Below are 21654 nucleotides of genomic sequence, written 5' to 3'. Positions count from 1 at the left end.
AGACGGCTAAAGAGAAAAAAACAAGAGAGCTGGCTAAGTATTTAATTTGGTAGGTAAATATTTTAAATTTGGACGGCTAAAAGAAAACGGCTAAGTTAAGCTTTAGCCTACAAGCCGAGTTGGAGCCGGTTAAGAAGGAATATATGGAGCCAGCTAAGTGAATAGACACATATCCCGAAGCCGGCTAAATAACCAGAGATGTAGCCAAATTTAGCCGTTTTTGACACGTGTCGAATTTTTGTAGGCTAAATATGGCTCCCGTTATAAAGTGGGGGCTAAGGCTTAGCCAGCTTCGCTGACGTGTCACTCGTTTATTGAATAAAAACTTAATAATTGGATAGATGTAGGCTAAATTAGATATATCTATTTTAGAAATTTTGAAGTCAAACTTGTTTATTTTGGTAATCAACCCATAAAATAATATTGTCTAATAAAAGTAAGTATAGATGAAATAGTATTTACTAAAAACGGTTTTTGTTTTTTAATTTAGTCTTTAAAATTAATAAAACAAACCCAACCCCCCCTCTCAAGTCTCATCTATGATTAGTTGTTCTACAATAGTCACCGTAAATCACTAGTCAGCTCTCATGTATAAACTATAAACCCTTGTTCGGATACATATGAAGATGCTAGTTTCATTGATCTGGCTGCTAGTACTCTAGTAGTGAGCTGCTTGTTGCGCAAGAACATCATGATTGGCATGAAATCAAATTCATAAATTTTTTCAAGTCTAGAGAAAACATTAAGAATTTACCCGAAACCCGAAACCCAACCCGAAAAAACCCGTATCCGAACTAACCCAACCTGAACCGAAGTAATTGGGGTTGGTTCTCGGGTTTGATTTATAAGTTTCGGGTCAACCCGAGTAAACTTTTAGTTTTGAAATTAAATATATCTTTAGGTATAATAGTCACTAAAGTTATCAGAATCTGGCTCTAATAGACTGTTGTCATTTTAACTATTACTGATTGATTGTTTATTATTAATTTATGTTTTTCGTTTATTACTAATAGCAACCGTAATCGAATATCCAAATCACGCCCGATTGAATACGATTATGGTTCGAGTTAGTTTTACTCTTCTTTTGAATTGTTTATCAAGTTATGTTGCTTTATTATTTGATTATTTGGTTATAAGTAAAGAAGAATACGTTGTTTTAATTTTAGCATTGTAGTTTTTTAATTTTTTTTTCTAGAATACTCGAAACCCGATTAACCCAGCCCGAAAAAACCCGAACCCGAAAACCCGAGAGAGATTTGGGTTGAAAAACCCGAAGAACACCCCTCGTGGGGTTATAATGTATGAATTCATCTTTTGGTAATTGGATGCTTGTTTTAGCTTCGCTATTTGTTCTAGAAGACTTAAACGTATGCTCTATGTTTTTATACAAGATAAATTCAACTGTTGGTTGTCTGTTGGATTTAAGCATATCGTCTTTACATATCATATAGTTTGAAGTATTTCTTTGAAGCATTTTGTTTGTGAGATTCCATATCTCTAGAGAAAAAGCTAATGAGGTAATTAATACCTTCAGTCCTAAAGAAGAACACTGTAACACCCTATTTTCGGAAAGTAAACCAAGGATGTTTAAATTAGGTATATTCCCGTAACATGTAGCATAGGTTTGTATGAACGAGATGAACAAAGGCAGCCCAAACCATGTGCAAGGTAGGCCACCGTGCAAACCCACAATCTCAAGGAGCCCATATACATACCAAGTAAATAGGACACTATACCGTTTTTAGCACAAACGCCCTGCTTGCGGTGCGCGCATATAATGTATATATGTGTGAACCCTCGGGTGGGCAAAAGTAAAATTGCACTAATTTTGACGTTATTTTACTAATCTCGTGAAAATAACGTTAAAAGTGGCGGAAGGTTAATCAGGCATCATGTGGTGGCGTTGATAGCCGAAAGACAAGGGCACATGCACCGATCAGCCGGTGTCCCGATGATTGAGTGCTATGTGCCTTATGTCCAAGGCTTGATGCAAAACTACTATCGAGCCGGGGGTCTCACCGGAAGCAGCCTCTCTATCCCTATGGGATAGAGGTAAGGCTGTCTACATCTTACCCTCCTCAGACCCTACCATAGCATTGCTATTGGTGGGATATACTGAGTACGATGATGATGATGATGACCGTTTTTAGCACAATATAGATTTAAGCCATCAACTATCATGATTCAAAAGCCCAAATATATTCCTATGACACTATCTGGTCTTCTGTTTTAGGGCGCCCGCCAGTAACATCTCAAAAATAACATACTATCATTTTGCAAGTTAACAACTTAACATAGTAATGCAGAACACGCTACTCTTACACGTAAGTCACTAGTAATCTTTTAAACACCCTAACTTATTGATAAGAGCTTTTTCCTTAGCTTTTCTACACGTCCTGCATGACATCTGCTCCAATTCTCTAACCAATTCAGCAGCATCAGGCCTGAGTTTGGGGTCTTTCATGAGACACCTCATTGCAAGTAAGCCAGCACGTGTAGCAACCGCAGAAGAATACTGACCTTCAATACTTGGGTCCATGATGTCTAACATCTTTTCTTCACTACTCAAATAAGTCTTAGCAAACTCGACCACGCCTTTATAGGCTGGCCTGCCTGTTAATAGTTCAAGGAGAACCACCCCAAAACTGTATACTTCACCTTTTATTTTACCTTCCATCACAATATCAAAGGCCATATTCAAAATGAGATCGCGAGAAAGTATACAAATCTCAAAAGTTTTGTAAACAATTTCTAGTAGGATTACCTTTACATTCGGGAGGTACAAACATACTGCACTTCTTCTCCAACTCTAGATTACAAAATTTTGCATTGTAACTCTGAATTGAAGCATGAAAAGGGTTAAACTTGTATACTAGAAAAAACTAAACAACGTGAGAATTGACAACCCATTTAAGGTTTACATAATCGATTTGTCGAAGCACGAAATGAATCTGACCTGATCCATGACGATGTTTCCACGGATTTTCGAGATGAACGAACCACGTCTTGATCTTCTTCTCCGGTTGCTTGAGACCTGCAATGGTTTTTCGGGGGTGTGGAGGCGACTGCTAAGAAATCTCAAGGATCTATTGTTTACAGACACAAAAAGTGGTGGTGGCTCTTATTGAGCATGACCTTTTAATAAGGAGGTGGAGACCTCCTTATATAGAGAGCCTCATGGCCACCATCATGGTACCCTAATGGGCCTAGCCCAGTTAGGGTTACCTCCACAAAACCCCCTCAGCCCAATAACATTGTATTAGTCCATATAATAAAATAAGCCAAACATAATAAATTTAGGGTCGTAAAACCGGGTTTAGTACCATACCCCTACAAGCCCCCCAAGTCCAGCGTTGCTCCTGGGCGCGCAAGCGTCTAGGTGGAGCGCTGGACTTTATGAGGTGTGTTAGGCCATGAGGCGGTTTTTTCCCTTTTCTTCGGCCTTGTCTTTATTGTCTTTGAGTTTTGGGAGGTTTTCCTCATGATGGTGACATGTTGCGGTCCTTATGATAATGAAGGTGCCCTGGCATAAATAAGATATAGCACGCATCATAGTGGCGCGAGGCCTGATAAAAGATGGAGCGCGCATCTCGATAATAATGTAACATAACTTGCGCGCGAGGCAGCTTACGAGCTATAAAAATAATAAAGCTTGCGAGCGAGGCGACTTACGAGCTATGAAAATAATAAAGCTTGCGCGCGAGGCGACTTACGAGCTATAAGAATAATAAAGCTTGCGCGCGAAGCGACTTACGAGCTATAATAATAATGAAGCTTGCGCGGGTTGCGGCTTACGAGCTATAATAATAATGAAGCTTGCGCGAGTTGCGGCTTACGAGCTATAAGAATGATAAAGCTTGCGCGTGAGGCGACTTACGAGCTATAAGAATAATAAAGCTTGCGCACGAGGCGACTTATGAGCTATAAGAATGATAAAGCTTGCGCGTGAGGCGACTTACGAGCTATAAGAATAATAAAGCTTGCGCGTGAGGCGACTTACGAACTATAATAATAATGGAGCTTGCGCGAGTTGCGGCTTACGAGCTATAAGAATAATAAAGCCTGCGCGCATGGCGACTTACGAGCTATAAGAATAATAAAGCCTGCGCGTGAGGCGACTTACGAGCTATAATAATAATGGAGCTTGCGCGAGTTGCGGCTTACGAGCTATAAGGATAATAAAGCCTGCGCGTGAGGCGACTTACGAGCTATAATAATAATGGAGCTTGCGCGAGTTGCGGCTTACGAGCTATAAGGATAATAAAGCCTGCGCGTGAGGCGACTTACGAGCTATAATAATAAAGGAGCTTGCGCGAGTTGCGGCTTACGAGCTATAAGGATAATAAAGCCTGCGCGTGAGGCGACTTACGAGCTATAATAATAATGGAGCTTGCGCGAGTTGCGGCTTACGAGCTATAAGAATAATAAAGCCTGCGCGCAAGGCGACTTACGAGCTATAATAATAATGGAGCTTGCGCGTGCGCGTAGACTGTGCGTCATGCGACGCGCGCAGATGTTGCATGCGCGTGCGCATAGGCTCTGGCTTGTGTTATGCGCCACGCGCAGATGTTGCATGCGCGTGCGCGTAGACTTTGTGTCATGCGCCATGCGCAGATGTTGCGTGCGCGTGCGCGTAGACTTTGTGATATGTGTGAGCATGTGATGCGTAAGCATATGTAATATGCGTGAGCATATGTGATGCGTGAGCATATATGGTGCATGAGCATGTGATATGCGACTGCGCCCAAGCATCATGGTGGTGTGCATGTTGAACGGAGCGGAGCCGCGTTCGGTCTCGTATTCGGCGCGAAGCCGTATGGGTTTATGAGGATTCCCAACCTTTAAGTTTGGCGCTTGGCCTGATGGGTTTATGAGGATTCCCAACCTTTAAGTTTGGCGCGTAGCCATATGGGATATTATGAGGATTCCCAACCTTTAAGTATGGCGTGTAGCCATATGGGATATTATGAGGATTCCCAACCTTTAAGTATGGCGCGTAGCCATATGGGATATTATAAGGATTCCCAACCTTTAAGTTTGGCGCGTAGCCATATGGGATATTATGAGGATTCCCAACCTTTAAGTTTGGCGCGTAGCCATATGGGATATTATGAGGATTCCCAACCTTTAAGTTTGGCGCGTAGCCATATGGGATATTATGAGGATTCCCAACCTTTAAGTATGGCGTGTAGCCATATGGGATATTATGAGGATTCCCAACCTTTAAGTATGGCGCGTAGCCATATGGGATATTATGAGGATTCCCAACATTTAAGTTTGGCGCGTAGCCATATGGGATATTATGAGGATTCCCAACCTTTAAGTATGGCGCGCAGCCATATGGGATATTATGAGGATTCCCAACCTTTAAGTATGGCGCGCAGCCATATGGGATATTATGAGGATTCCCAACCTTTAAGTTTGGCGCTAGGCCTGATGCGCGCATGCACGGCGATGGAGTGGTGACTCGCCAGCGCGCGTGCATGGCGGAGGTCTCTTGCGCAAAACCCACATGGTGGTTTCCGCGGTGGTTTCCACGGGTGCTCACGCATGTCGGCGGAATGGTGACCCACTGGCGAGCATGCGTGATGGCAGTCTTCTGCGCAAAACCCACATGGTGGAGGTTTTTTGCGCGAAACCCACGTGGTGGTTCCCGCGGCGGCATATGCACGGCTTCGGAGTGAGAATCCGCGGGCGCGCGTTCATGGCGGCGGAAGTCTGGTAATTTTTGGAACTGCAATTTAAGAGTTAGATCTGCAATTTTAAACCTAAAATCCAGGTCTGCAATCTAGATCTAGATCTGTAAATCAGATCTAGATAGATCTGAAGCTCGGAGCGGATTTAAAACCATCACAGATCCGGAGACCTGATCGTTCGAATCAGGCAGTTTCTTTTTGCGCAGATCTGGAAGCCTCCTTTAGATCTATGGATCTTTTTGAGCTTTAATAGAACAAGCCTTGAAGCCTTTTTCTGTAAACTTCCAGATCTGGGTTTTTCCTGGGAGAGATCTGACAACCGAGAGGGAGATCGAAGGGTAGTTCGTTGCCGTCCCACGGATGGCGCCAATGTCGAAGCACGAAATGAATCTGACCTGATCCATGACGATGTTTCCACGGATTTTCGAGATGAACGAACCACGTCTTGATCTTCTTCTCCGGTTGCTTGAGACCTGCAATGGTTTTTCGGGGGTGTGGAGGCGACTGCTAAGAAATCTCAAGGATCTCTTGTTTACAGACACAAAAAGTGGTGGTGGCTCTTATTGAGCATAACCTTTTAATAAGGAGGTGGAGACCTTCTTATATAGAGAGCCTCATGGCCACCATCATGGTACCCTAATGGGCCTAGCCCAGTTAGGGTTACCTCCACAAAACCCCCTCAGCCCAATAACATTGTATTAGTCCATATAATAAAATAAGCCAAACATAATAAATTTAGGGTCGTAAAACCGGGTTTAGTACCATACCCCTACAGTACCCAGTAGACTAAATATTTTAGCGACGATGTACTCGAAAAGGTTAACAGAAATTTCAGTTGCGATATGACGTTAGTAAAAGCCGGACCAGATTCAATTTACGTGGGGTGGATTGATGAACAATCAGGTGCAGCTACCAAGACAGGTACTGGCACCACCATTGCTGTCAAGAAGTTATACTACACACCTCCTTATGACACTTACAAAGAACAGAAGGTAAGTGAAAAATGTCATCATTCCTTCATATGGTCATTTTATATGTTATTGATCCTTTATACTCTTTAATACTCCCATTAATTAAGTTGGTTTTCTATTAATATTCTTGCAGGCAGAAATCAACTACTTAGGACAGCTAAATCATCAAAATATTGTTAAGTTAATCGGTTATTGCTGCTTAACTATTGACTGCCGAATCCATGTGTATGAGTTCATGCCTAAAGGCAGCTTGCAAAACCTCCTTTTCAGAAGTGAGTTCTTTCAACTGTACCACACGTGTTGAGTAACGGGTCCAAAACCGACCAATACATAAATAATGGTTAAAACTGACAGATCTAATCTTTTGACAGGAGGTGATGACTCTGAACCTCTTTCGTGGAATCGTCGTCTAAATATCGCTGTTGGTGTTGCAAAGGGACTTGCATACTTAGATACCACTAAAGCAAATATAAGAGATCACGTGTTAACGTCCTCCATGATATTAATCGTGTAGGGGTATGGTACTAAACCCGGTTTTACGACCCTAAATTTATTATGTTTGGCTTATTTTATTATATGGACTAATACAATGTTATTGGGCTGAGGGGGTTTTGTGGAGGTAACCCTAACTGGGCTAGGCCCATTAGGGTACCATGATGGTGGCCATGAGGCTCTCTATATAAGGAGGTCTCCACCTCCTTATTAAAAGGTCATGCTCAATAAGATCCACCACCACTTTTTGTGTCTGTAAACAAGAGATCCTTGAGATTTCTTAGCAGTCGCCTCCACACCCCCGAAAAACCATTGCAGGTCTCAAGCAACCGGAGAAGAAGATCAAGACGTGGTTCGTTCATCTCGAAAATCCGTGGAAACATCGTCATGGATCAGGTCAGATTCATTTCGTGCTTCGACATTGGCGCCATCCGTGGGACGGCAACGAACTACCCTTCGATCTCCCTCTCGGTTGTCAGATCTCTCCCAGGAAAAACCCAGATCTGGAAGTTTACAGAAAAAGGCTTCAAGGCTTGTTCTATTAAAGCTCAAAAAGATCCATAGATCTAACGGAGGCTTCCAGATCTGTGCAAAAAGAAACTGCCTGATTCGAACGATCAGGTCTCCGGATCTGTGATGGTTTTAAATCCGCTCCGAGCTTCAGATCTATCTAGATCTGATTTACAGATCTAGATCTAGATTGCAGACCTGGATTTTAGGTTTAAAATTGCAGATCTAACTCTTAAATTGCAGTTCCAAAAATTACCAGACTTCCGCCGCCATGAACGCGCGCCCGCGGATTCTCACTCCACAGCGGTGCATATGCCGCCGCGGGAACCACCACGTGGGTTTCGCGCAAAATACCTCCACCATGTGGGTTTTGCGCAGAAGACTGCCATCACGCATGCTCGCCAGCGGGTCACCATTCCGCCGACATGCGTGAGCGCCCGTGGAAACCACCGCGGAAACCACCATGTGGGTTTTGCGCAAGAGACCTACGCCATGCACGCGCGCTCGCGAGTCACCACTCCATCGCCGTGCATGCGCGCATCAGGCCTCGCGCCAAACTTAAAGGTTGGGAATCCTCATAATATCCCATATGGCTGCGCGCCATACTTAAAGGGAATCCTCATAATATCCCATATGGCTGCGCGCCATACTTAAAGGTTGGGAATCCTCGTAATATCCCATATGGCTACGCGCCAAACTTAAAGGTTGGGAATCCTCATAATATCCCATATGGCTACGCGCCATACTTAAAGGTTGGGAATCCTCATAATATCCCATATGGCTACACGCCATACTTAAAGGTTGGGAATCCTCATAATATCCCATATGGCTACGCGCCAAACTTAAAGGTTGGGAATCCTCATAATATCCCATATGGCTACGCGCCAAACTTAAAGGTTGGGAATCCTCATAATATCCCATATGGCTACGCGCCATACTTAAAGGTTGGGAATCCTCATAATATCCCATATGGCTACACGCCATACTTAAAGGTTGGGAATCCTCATAATATCCCATATGGCTACGCGCCAAACTTAAAGGTTGGGAATCCTCATAAACCCATCAGGCCAAGCGCCAAACTTAAAGGTTGGGAATCCTCATAAACCCATACGGCTTCGCGCCGAATACGAGACCGAACGCGGCTCCGCTCCGTTCAACATGCACACCACCATGATGCTTGGGCGCAGTCGCATATCACATGCTCATGCACCATATATGCTCACGCATCACATATGCTCACGCATATTACATATGCTTACGCATCACATGCTCACACATATCACAAAGTCTACGCGCGCGCGCACGCAACATCTGCGCATGGCGCATGACACAAAGTCTACGCGCACGCGCATGCAACATCTGCGCGTGGCGCGGGACATAAAGTTTACGCGCACGCGCATGCAACATCTGCGCGCGTCGCATGACGCACAGTCTACGCGCACGCGCAAGCTCCATTATTATTATAGCTCGTAAGTCTCCTTGCGCGCAGGCTTTATTATTCTTATAGCTCGTAAGCCGCAACTCGCGCAAGCTCCATTATTATTATAGCTCGTAAGTCGCCTCACGCGCAGGCTTTATTATCCTTATAGCTCGTAAGCCGCAACTCGCGCAAGCTCCATTATTATTATAGCTCGTAAGTCGCCTCACGCGCAGGCTTTATTATTCTTATAGCTCGTAAGCCGCAACTCGCGCAAGCTCCATTATTATTATAGCTCGTAAGTCGCCTCACGCGCAGGCTTTATTATCCTTATAGCTCGTAAGCCGCAACTCGCGCAAGCTTCATTATTATTATAGCTCGTAAGCCGCAACTCGCGCAAGCTTCATTATTATTATAGCTCGTAAATCGCTTCGCGCGCAAGCTTTATTATTCTCATAGCTCGTAAGTCGCCTCGCGCGCAAGCTTTATTATTCTCATAGCTCGTAAGTCGCCTCGCGCGCAAGCTTTATTATTTTTATAGCTCGTAAGCTGCCTCGCGCCCAAGTTATGTTACATTATTATCGAGATGCGCGCTCCATCTTTTATCAGGCCTCGCGCCACTATGATGCGTGCTATATCTTATTTATGCCAGGGCACCTTCATTATCATAAGGACCGCAACATGTCACCATCATGAGGAAAACCTCCCAAAACTCAAAGACAATAAAGACAAGGCCGAAGAAAAGGGAAAAAACCGCCTCATGGCCTAACACACCTCATAAAGTCCAGCGCTCCACCTAGACGCTTGCGCGCCTAGGAGCAACGCTGGACTTGGGGGGCTTGTAGGGGTATGGTACTAAACCCGGTTTTACGACCCTAAATTTATTATGTTTGGCTTATTTTATTATATGGACTAATACAATGTTATTGGGCTGAGGGGGTTTTGTGGAGGTAACCCTAACTGGGCTAGGCCCATTAGGGTACCATGATGGTGGCCATGAGGCTCTCTATATAAGGAGGTCTCCACCTCCTTATTAAAAGGTCATGCTCAATAAGAGCCGCCACCACTTTTTGTGTCTGTAAACAAGAGATCCTTGAGATTTCTTAGCAGTCGCCTCCACACCCCCGAAAAACCATTGCAGGTCTCAAGCAACCGGAGAAGAAGATCAAGACGTGGTTCGTTCATCTCGAAAATCCGTGGAAACATCGTCATGGATCAGGTCAGATTCATTTCGTGCTTCGACAGGTACTAAGGCAGAACCTGCCATTTAATTAAGCACCAGATATCTTGATCATAGTGGCATATGTCAACATCCATAAACATTTAAATAATATTAAGTTTCAGCAGTATTAGATCGACATGTTACTCACATGTATAATAATGAAAACCTCATAAGGTGTAGTTTATTATTTATCAACTATATATAGGAGTACATAAGAAACATAATCAAATATTATCTCATAATTATGGTATCAGTATAATAATCAAACTATAATATTATGTTCTATAATATTCTCTAATAGATGTGAACAGCTTACCATGATCAAGACGAGAATATCGAGTGTTCGATCCAACATTGTAACATGAACCCATTTGATATTCTTCTTCTTCTTCTTCTTCTTCTTCTTCTTCTTCTTCTTCTTCTAACTGATTAAAGAAAATATATATAATCTTAACAATTTCCAAAGTAAAATCAAAGATGATTGATTACCTCGTTGAAATTATTATGTACCTTGGAGTAATATGAGAATGCAACTGCAGGTGCGTGTTCATCGATCAACCCCACGTAAATTGAATCCTGTCCAGCTTCTACTAAAATCATATCACGACTGAAATTTTTGGTAGCCTTTTCGGGTACATCATCGCTAAAATATCTAGGCCTAGTAGAAACTGAGGCAGGTCCAGTCAATTAATTAAACAACATAAATCTTGATCATAGGGGCATATATCAACATCCATAAAGAATTAAATAATTTCAAGTGCCCGCAGTTGATCAATGATACAAAATGCTTACCATGATCAAGACTAGAATATCGAGTGTTTGATCCAACACTGTAACAAGAACCCGTCTGATTTTCTTCTTCTTACTTATTCAAAAAGAAAAAAAAAATTCTTTAATATATCTTTAACAATTTTCTAAAAGTAAAATCAAAGATGATTGTTTACCTTGGAGAAAGTATGATTTGAAGAGGTTCAGTTTCTCCGTCTTTCTATTTATGCATGGTATACTCGCATGCATTCATGAGCTTCAGTGCGTTCATTTATGGTCATTTTCAAATCATTATTTTTAAAATAGTTTAAAAGCATTTTATTTTATGTTTTAAAAAAAGTAATAAATGTATTTTATAGATTGAAAACTCACTCCAGCCATTGTGAAAACTCAATATAACAATTATTTTTGCATACATACGTAATATATGTTATCACACTTAATATAAAAAAATAAACTTTTATAAAAAGATATGTGTCGAACGGTTACATATTAGTTTGAGAAGATAAAAAAGTAAAAGAAACTTTTTACATTTTTTATTCTCTTTTATAGGCAATTTACACAAACCCACTTTTTTTACTATTGACATGTGATAGAAAATAAGTTACCAAACTAAAATGAGTTTTCATTCAAACCCTTCGTTATGCATCATATTCGTCATCCCAAAAGTTTTAGTGTTTCTATTTATTCAATTTATATTTATAATATTTATGTCTTTAATTTTTATTAGTTCGTAGTATACTTTTTTAATAACATTGTTCCGGCTGGCAGGTTCTTAAAGGGAAGCTCTCCTGCATCAACCGTTTCTTACCCGAGTTCGAATCCTCTTACGACAGTGTTCTCCCTAGTAGGTGGTATGCACTTGTGAGAAGAACATTAATTACGTGTCAATACTTTATTTTATTTTATTTGGTTTAGAGCTAGCTTTTTAATATTTAATCATCTTACAACGTTTTTTACAACTGGATATTCGCCATCCCAAAAGTTTTAGTATTTTACTTTATTCAATTTTTGTATTTGTGTATGGTTTTTATCTCTTCAAATTTTCATATTAAACATATTTTTTAAATTTGTTATTCCGACGTGGATTTTTGAAGGGAAGCTCCTACATCAATCGCTCCTCAGTACCCAAGGCCGAATTCTGTTATTGTGATGTTCTCCTAATTAGTAAGTGGCATGCGGTTCTGATAAGGAACATTAAACACATGTGAATTGTTTGTGATATCTAAATAATGAAACCTTGAGATAATTAATGTAACATGCCATGTTCATAGCTACATTGTTCACTACTTTTCAATTGATCAAACTAGTTTTCAAACAAGGTCATGATCGAATTTCTGTTACGTATTAACTCTTAACTACCCTATTTTGACAACCAAGTAAGAGCTATCCCAATGTTTCTTTTGTCTTTCATCGAATTTTCCTGAATATATTTCACGGTTTTAGACTTTTCACAAACTTAACACTTAATTAGTGTAATAAAAATCTTTGAATAAGATTAACCCAAGCTCTAGTACGTGTTTATTTGCCTGATGGGAATGTCAACTCGTTATGTAATGAAACGCAGGAGAAGTCTTATTTGTGCTCCGGGCAATTAAAATCCATGAGGATCCCTACCAAACTAATGAATCGGAATTAGCTGCAGTAGTCTTCGCAATAAAGCTAGATTGGAGGCAGTATTTGTACGTAGTCGAGCACACCATATTTACATATCATAGAGCTTGAAGTATTATTTGAGCAAAATGATATGATCTTGAGGCGAAAATATGGTTAGAGCTGATCAAGGATTTTGCTAGTGAGATTCTGTATCTTTGAGGAAAATTAAGCTAATAAAGTAATTGATGCTTTGAGTCCCAAAGAACACTATAACACCCATGTTTTCAAAAAGTAAAACACTTGTGTGTTTGTTTTTGAAAAATGCTTTTTTTTTTTAAATTCAAATATGTAAAAGAGCCTGGTTTTGGGGTGTGTTTTGATTGTTTAAACATACTCCGTTGTACATTCTTCATTATAAAAACATGATTGACACAATTTTCTAATGCATTACTATATGCCTATATCAGTCAAAAACTAAAAACCATATAATATGTACCAATCAGGAATAGGCTGATTCATATTTATTCATTAACATCTCAAAATGACATTCTGACATTTTACAGGTTAACATAGTGATGCAGAAAAGAACTACCCTCTAAGTCGGTAGTAATATTTTAAACACACTAACTTGTTGATAAGAACTTTTCCCTAGCTTTGCTACCACTCTTGCATCTGCTCCAGTTCTCTAACCAACTCATCGGCATCGGGCCGGAGTTCGGAGTCTTTCATGAGACACCTCATTGCAAGTAAGATAGCTTGTGTTGCAATCGCAGAAGAATACTGGCCTTCAATACTTGGGTCCATGATGTGTAGCATCTTTTCTTCACTTCTCAAATAAGCCTTAGCAAGCCCGACCACGTTGTAAAGGCAGGCCTGCCTGTTAATAGTTCAAGGAGAACCACCCCAAAACTGTATACTTCACCTTTTGCGTTACCTTCCATCACAATATCAAAGGCCAGATTCATAATGAGATCACGGGAAAGTATACAAATCCCAAAAGTTTTTGTTTAACATTTTTTAGTAAGATTACCTGTGACCTTATATTCGGGAGGTACACGTGCATCGTACTTCTTCTCCAACTCCAAATTAGAAAGTTTTGCATTGTAATTCTGAAGCATGTAAAAGGTTAACCTTGCATATATAACAGAAAGACTAAACAAAATGAGAATTGACTACGCATTTGAGGCTTACAGAATCGATTAATATCATGGAGGACGTAAACATATGATCTCTTATATTTGCTTTAGTGGTATCTAAGTATGCAAGTCCCTTTGCAACACCGACAGCAATATTTAGACGACGATTCCACGAAAGAGATACAGAGTCATCACCTCCTGTCATAAGATCAGATGTATCAGTTTTGACCAATTATTTATGTATGGGTCGGTCTTGAACCCGTTGCTGAACCAGTGTGGTATAGTTGCAAGAACTCACTTCTGAAAAGGAGGCTTTGCAAGCTGCCTTTAGGCGTGAACTCATACACATGGATTCGGCAGTCAATCGTTAAGTAGCAATAACCGATTAACTTTACAATATTTTGATGCTTTAGCTGTCCTATGTATTTGATTTCTGCCTGTTAGAATATTAATAGAAAACCAGCTTAATTAATGGTAGTATTAAAGAGTGTAAAGGGTGGTCTTTTTGATAAATAAATAACATATAGTGACCAAATAATGACATTTTTCACTTACCTTCCATTCTTTGTGTCATAAGGTGTATAGTATAACTTCTTGACAGCAATGGCGATGCCGGTGCCTGGCTTGGTAGCTGCACGTGATTTTTCATCGATCCACCCCACGTAAATTGAATCTGGTCCAGCTTCTATTAACATCATATGACGACTAAAATTTCTAGTAGCCTTTTCGAGTACATCATCACTAAAATATTTAGGTCTAGTGGGTACTGCGGCAGAACCTGTCAATTAGTTAAACACCATAAATCTTGATCATAGTGGCATATATTAACATCCATAAAGATTTAAATAATTTCAAGTGTCGCAGTAGATCAGCATGTATAATAATGAAAACCTCGTAAGGTGTAATTTATTATTGATTAACTATATATAGAAGTAGAATATAGATAAACACTAAAAACATAATCAAATACTATCTCATAAAAATGATAACAGTATGATGATCAAACTATAATATTATATTCTATAATATTCTCTAATATATATAAATAAAGCTTACCATGATCAAGACTAGAATATCGCGTATTCGATCCAACAATGTGACATGAACCAATTTGATCTTTTTCTTCTTCTTCTTCTTCTTCTAACTGCTTCAAAAAATATATATAATCTGAGCAATTTTCATAGTAAAATCAAAGATGATTGATTACCTTGTCGGGATTATTACCTTGGAGGAAGAGGAGAATGTAACTACACGTGATTGTTCATCGATCCACCCCACATAAGTAGAATCCGGTCCAGCTTCTACTAACATCATATCACGACTGAAATTTTTGGTAGCCTTTTTGGGTTCATCATCGTTAAAATATCTTGGCCTAGTAGAAACTGAGGCAGGTCCAGTCAATTAATTAAACAACATAAATCTTGATCATAGTGGCATATATCAACATCAATAAAGATTTAAATAATTTCAACTTTTCAAGTGTCAGCAGTAGATCAATGATACAAAACGCTTACCATGATCAAGACGAGAATATCGAGTGTTCGATCCAAAACTGTAGCATAACCCATTTTATCTTCTTCTAGCTTACTGATTCAGAAAAAATTATAATCTCAACAATTTTCAAAGTAAAATCAACGATGATTGATTACCTTGCCGGGAATATTACCTTGGTGGAAGAGGACAATGTATGATTTGAAGAGGTTTAATTATTTCTTTTTGTACAATTTGGGGATTGCTTAATTTCTTTGTCTGGCTACCTTTCACATGTTAGTTTTTAATTGTTCACATAAGCAACGCGCCTTTCTATTTTTGCATGGTATACTCACCTAAAATTGTTATATACCACTAGTAAAATGAGAATTATGTTTAAAATAGTTTTAAAACAGCTTATATTATTTTAAAAAATAATAATAAATGTATTTTGTAGGATGAAAACTCACTCCAGCAGTTATGAAACCTTGATATAGCTATCAATTTTTTTTAAACATATTTAATATTTATTTATTACATTTAATACAAAAAACGTAAACGTGTATAATAGCAATTATACACTAAATGATGCATACGTGTTACACATTTGTTTCTTGAAAGAAAATAAAAGTAACATTAAAAAAAATTATTTTATTTTATTCACAATCATACAAACCCACTTTTTAACTTAAAATATGTGATGAGTTAGCAGGGTATCACAAATGTAATGAGTTTTCATTTTAACCCTTTGCTATGTATCATCTTTCCCATCCTAGAAGTTTTAGTATTTTAATTTATTCAATTTTTATTTATGATTTTCATGTCTTTAATTTTTATTAGTTAATCGTATTCTTTTAATGACGTTAGCTCGGCTAGCAAGTTATTGAAAGCTCCTACACCAACCGCTCCTTACCCGAATTTGAATCTGCTTAGAGTAATGTTATCCATAGTAAGTAGCATACTGCATACATTTGTGAGAAGGAATGTTAAATATGTGTTAATGCTTTTTTTAAAGATTTTTAATATTTAAGTACGTTTGTATGATTGGTCCTGCGGATCCAGTTGGTCTCTGCGCGTAAGGACGTCACTTCTCTGAGCATGGTTGGTCCTGCGGATCCAGTTGGTCTCTGCGCAGACGTCCCTGTTTAAGGTGAGTCTTGCGGGTCCAACTGGGCTCTGCTGGGACCTATTGAAGAGGTAGGTCCCAGCAGAGCCCAGTTGGACCCGCAAGACTCACCTTAAACAGGGACGTCTGCGCAGAGACCAACTGGATCCGCAGGACCAACCATGCTCAGAGAAGTGACGTCCTTACGCGCAGTATGCAAGCTGGTCCCGCAGGAAATGCCTCCCATGGTGAAGGACTCCGCCTGTTCCCGCAGCCTCGGATACAAGCCATGAGGGAAGGCCACCCGCGCAGCATGGCTACACGCACAAGGCACTTAGCTCTCAATCGTTCAGTGTCACCTGAAGGAATGAGCCAAGCCGGGAGCAATCCCGCACAGAGGCGGGAGGGGGAATACTCCCGCCCAAATAAGCCAGTCCGTATACTGAAGGATCTTTTACTGTACCTGACGAGGTATGGGCAAAAGATCTGATCAGAGATGCGACAGCTCACTGACAGCAGCATGGCAGACAGCACGCCACAGCACTGTGACCAATAGCCGCCGCCTACCCACCAACTCCTGCCATACCACGTGCCTAGCCTGTAGTTGGCAGAAGAGGAAGAGTGCACGACACGCCTGCTCTGTGTCAGCCGCTACCTATCCACCACTCACAGGCAGGGCACGTGCATAGGTTACAGTTGGTAGCGTGTTGGGCCGGCTAAACCCCTTGGAAACACTACCTTCGGCTATAAATACCACAAATGGTATGATCATCATATCTTACTAGATTATCATCATATATACCTGATATCTGCTCTAGCAATCTCTTAATATACTTTTATATTTAAAGAGCAACCTAGTCTGATTCTCACGCCGGAGGGTGGTCACAAGGAGGAACCCCCCCCCTTCTCAGTGACGAGCTCACGGTGTCTGTTTTGCAGGTTATCAGAAGAACCATCTTCCAAGGGTTTAACCCCTCGTGGGAAACAGCTCTCCAACCCCCAGGTTACCAGTAATCTGCCCAGGGTTCGGTTAGTGTTTCTTCAATATGTGTTAATGCTTTTTTTAAAGATTTTTAATATTTAAGTACTACACATATGATAAGAAACCGATTTAAATGGTCATTTGACTCATTTCTACAGTTAGAACTCTTTAAAATGTAAAAGTAGGAGCTAGCGATTTAGAAGTTGAATGAGATTTGACGTCATTAAAATGCAAGAACATGGTTTACACAAGTCACAAGTGATTAAAAAGATTTGTCATATCTAAATAATTAAACGGTGAGATAATTAATGAAACATGTCATGTTCATAGCTACTAATAATTAAATTGTCCATTACTTTTCAATTGAACAAACTAGTTTTCGGACAAGGTCATGATCGAATTTCTGTTACATTAACTCTTAACTACCCTACTTTGACAATTTAGAAAAATTAAAAGGAAATAAGAATATTAATAATTTTAATAATAACAAGTCCACAAGAAGAAGGAGAAGAAGAAAACGAATTGTGCACTCCTATTACTATAAAATTTGGTCCATTTGAGTGTCAACGGACTCTCTAGACACCATCTCTGGTAGCACTTATAGAGTCATAGATACATGTACTCTTTAGGATTGTAGATATCCCATTATATATATGGACATACCTGTCAGAAATAGGCAATCAAATGCTTCTTGAAGTTTCAATAATCAAAAACTAAATACAAATTCATACAAATTATATGATGAAGTAGACAAAAAAGGGATGAAACCCTAAAAACAACAAAGAATACTAACGGCTACATTGTTGATTGTTGTGTATCTCTTCAATATTGGAGAAGATGATGGATATATAGTCATTGGGAGAACGAAGTAGTCGTTAAACTTGTCAAACCTTCCACACATAAGTGCTTCCATAGAATAGTTGGAGTTTTCCAAACTGACAGAGATACGTGGGGGATGTCAAGGTTAAATTTAGAGGTGCATAAATCGGGTTTTTCAAATACCCGGTTCCGGGCATGGAACCGGGTTCGGGTATGATCGGGTGTTGAAAAATCGGATATTGGTAATATCTGGGTCCGGTTCAGGTCCATAATGATGTGGTAGGGAATTGGTTGGTTGTTGGATCCATAAGCCCACAACAGGAGTGGCCCAATATGAAAATGAAAAGAAAAGTAACTATATCACATGTAATAAGGATTATATAATTGACAAGAGTATATAATTTTAACAATACCAACACTCAATTAAACTAATTGATCATCGAATAAAAATAGAGAATCTAACATCTTACGCAATCCGAGAATCATTCATGCATACTTTAGTGAATTGTTAGACCATTTTGTTTATGTTAGTCTTTTGTATTGAATGTATTTATTTCTCTTGGACTTTAATAGCTTATTTTGTATGCATTGGCCCATGAGAAAAGGCCCAAGGGAAAAACATGTAAAGAAGCCCATTGGGCATATGATGTGACTTGTTTCTCATGCATGCTTCTCTATAGATAGAGAAGCATGCCATGTGAGATGGGGGTTGATTATCAATATATAGAAAACCTTTTGTCAAACTTCTATCTTACTCTCTAGATTTCACTCTCTCACTCTAACTTTCTTATCCGAAATAAACTCTCAAGATCCGAGACCACTTAGGTGACTTAGTGTGATTTCCGCTAGCACTAAGTTTGGTTGATCCAAAGATTGTTGTTAGATCCATCCGTGTTGGGACCTACAATTGGTATCAGAGCATCGGCTCACTAGTTGAGAGTTTTTGGATCACAACCTTGGGTTTTGATCTTGAGAAGAAGAAAAGAAGTGTTCTTGGCAAGAAAACAAGAAAAATAACAAAAATACAAAAACAATCGGTTTCTTGTTGATGAACATGACTTAGGTTGTGTTATTGGTGAAATACAACAAGTGTACTAGCCTTAGATCCAAAAGTTTCGGGTTTAAAGGTGTTCAAATTGGTGTTACAAGATTGAAAATCCGTTAAAAGGACATGTTAACTTTTTCGCTTCGCATGGCATAAAAGTTAGTGTACCAACCTTTGACCTTGTACTGACAAGTTAGGTGGAACAGATCCCAAGGAAGATTTCTTCTAAGAAGCTGAACTTTTTCGCATCAGAAACTTTTTCGCTTCGCTTCATTTTTTCGCTTCGCATAGTTTTTCGGTTCCCTTACTTTTTCGCTTCGCATCACTGTTCATTTTCGCACACTTTTTTTCGCTTCGCTTGAGACACTTTTTCGCGCGAAAAAGTTGTCTGTCTTGATTTTTGAGCTGTTTGAAGATTGTTAAGTGTTTGAGACTGCTAAGACCATGGCTAGCACTGATTCTGAGTTGTTAAAGGGGTATTTATTGTTGGAAAACCAAGTGAGAACACCTCAAAAACCTCCAAAGTATATGACCCTAGATGATAATTTTGCTGACTTCAAATGGAGGTTCATGAACTATATCTCATTGACTGAAACTGATTTGATGAGATGTTTTGAACAAGGTCCTCATGTTCCCGTGATTGTTACACAAGCTGGGGAACAACTAAAGGCTCCTGAAAATTATGATCAAAATGATAGGGACCTGTTAGCACAAGATAGGAAAGCATATCTCATTTTGACTGTTTGTCTTTCAAATGAGATCACTGAGACTTTATGTGAACACAGAAGTGCAAAGGGTCTGTGGGATGCACTTGTTGAGAAGATAGAGGGCAATGCTGAGATCAGGGAAAACAAGAAAGCCCTGTTGAAAGAAGAGTTTAACATGTTCAATCATCGTCAGGGTGAAGCTGTATTGGACCTAGTGAAGAGATTTGAGAAACTAATGGTGAGAATAAAAGCTGCAAGTGTCAACATCATCAACTCCAAGGTCAATCACAAGTTGATGAATTCATTGCCTTATAGTTGGAGTACAAATACAATCACAATCAAGAGAACCACCAATCTGAATGCTATGACAAACAGTGATTTGATATCTACTATCAAGTCATTCGAGATGGATAAGCAAATGAGAATGAACAATCATTTGAGTTCTCTGAATCAAGCTGGCGTGAGTACTGCATCTTCAATGCCAACTGCTTTTATCAGCACAACTCAGCAAAATGTGTACCCCGTGAACACTCCAAAGTACTCCTCAAGTGTTCCTCCACAGACCACTGTCTTCATCTCAACAGGAAGTCAATCTGGATCATCTGAGTCTAGCACATTTCAGAAGGCAGTCGATAGTGCAGTTAAGCAAGCATTGAAAGCCCATGGAATTTCATCGTCATCAAAGAATAAGCCAAGCAAAAGTTCCAGTTTCCGTGAAGCATTACCCATGCTGAATGACTCAAACATCGTAATAGTTCATGCTTTTCTGTCAAGCCATGAAGAGTTAATGCAAGGAAATCTATTGCCACCACAGTTTGAGACTGGGGATTTGAGAGATATCAATTAAAAGGATCTTGAAAAGATGGATATTAAGTACCAAATGGCAATGGCTGTGCAAAGAGCTACAAATTTCATGAAGATGTACGGGAATGACAGCTTCAATGATTCTGATAGGAAAAGGATCGGGTTTGATAAGTCAAAGCTACGATGTTACAACTGTGGTGAGATGGGTCACTTTTCACGAGAATGCATGAATCCGTCAAAGCCAGCCAATGATATTCGTGTGACTGAGGTGACTGAGGAGGAAAAAAGCAAAGCTGCCGGAAAGAGGCATGAGATGCATAAGCCAAGCAGCTCAGCTCAAAGAATTGGAAATCATCCACACAAGGGAAATTAAAGTTCAAACACAAAGGCCCTTTTCTCCCAATCGGAGGTCCAAGTTGGTGTGGATTGGGATGATCAATTTCAAGAGCTGCAGAATCCTCTCAACATGGCAGGAATGGCTTTCACGACAAATGATGAAGCATCCTCATCCACTACTGCAAGTTCCGATGCATCACCCGCTAATGAGGTAAATCACAATCTTTGCACTCAAGTTTGCATAAACAAGGTTACGTATTATAGATATCTTCAGGACGAAGTTTTGAAAGAAAATGCAAAACTTCGTCAATTAAATGCTGAATATGTTAAAGACGACAAGATTTATGTTGAAAAGATAAAAACTCACTATGATGATGTAGCAAATCTTAAACATAAAAATTTTGTTAAGGAGCAAGATGTCATCTATTATAAAAATATAATTAATGAGTTAAAAGATGAAATTGAGAAATTAAAACTTGATGCTTCCGATAAGAAAGAAAAGGAAAAACAAGTTGAAAGATTTGAAGCATCATCTGAGCAATTAGATGATCTTATTGGAGCCCAGAGAAGTACTAAAG

General features: G+C 39.7%; 1 protein-coding gene and 1 pseudogene across 1 annotated transcript; one reads left to right on the top strand and one right to left on the bottom strand.

The window, feature by feature from the left end:
- The first annotated feature begins 6538 nt into the window (after positions 1-6538).
- LOC143620080 (putative serine/threonine-protein kinase PBL10 pseudogene) lies at positions 6539-7181 on the top strand (annotated as a pseudogene).
- A 6148-nt stretch (positions 7182-13329) lies between these two features.
- Positions 13330-14370, bottom strand: LOC143620079 (putative serine/threonine-protein kinase PBL11). The gene is made up of 6 exons (XM_077091860.1): positions 14364-14370; positions 14107-14241; positions 13864-14006; positions 13703-13781; positions 13590-13606; positions 13330-13545 (listed from the first exon to the last, which is right to left on the bottom strand). The coding sequence occupies exons 1-6, from the start codon at positions 14368-14370 to the stop codon at positions 13330-13332; spliced, it is 597 nt and encodes a 198-aa protein (XP_076947975.1).
- Positions 14371-21654: the final 7284 nt, after the last annotated feature.

The sequence above is a fragment of the Bidens hawaiensis genome, unplaced genomic scaffold (genome assembly GCF_021521415.1).
Source record: "Bidens hawaiensis isolate Kalapana, Puna unplaced genomic scaffold, B.hawaiensis_p1.1 tig00002525_1, whole genome shotgun sequence".
Lineage (NCBI taxonomy): Eukaryota > Viridiplantae > Streptophyta > Magnoliopsida > Asterales > Asteraceae > Bidens > Bidens hawaiensis.
The sequence above is the reverse complement of the archived record's forward strand: the minus strand, read 5'-3'. Positions and strand labels throughout refer to the sequence as shown.

Bases quoted from the DNA above. Each gene is read 5' to 3' on its own strand.
- LOC143620079 (XM_077091860.1), bottom strand. The intron at 14,007-14,106 runs GTGAGTTCTTGC...ATCTTATGACAG, and splicing joins GCAAAGCCTCCTTTTCAGAA to GAGGTGATGACTCTGTATCT. The intron at 13,782-13,863 runs GTAAGCCTCAAA...TACATGCTTCAG, and splicing joins CCATGATATTAATCGATTCT to AATTACAATGCAAAACTTTC.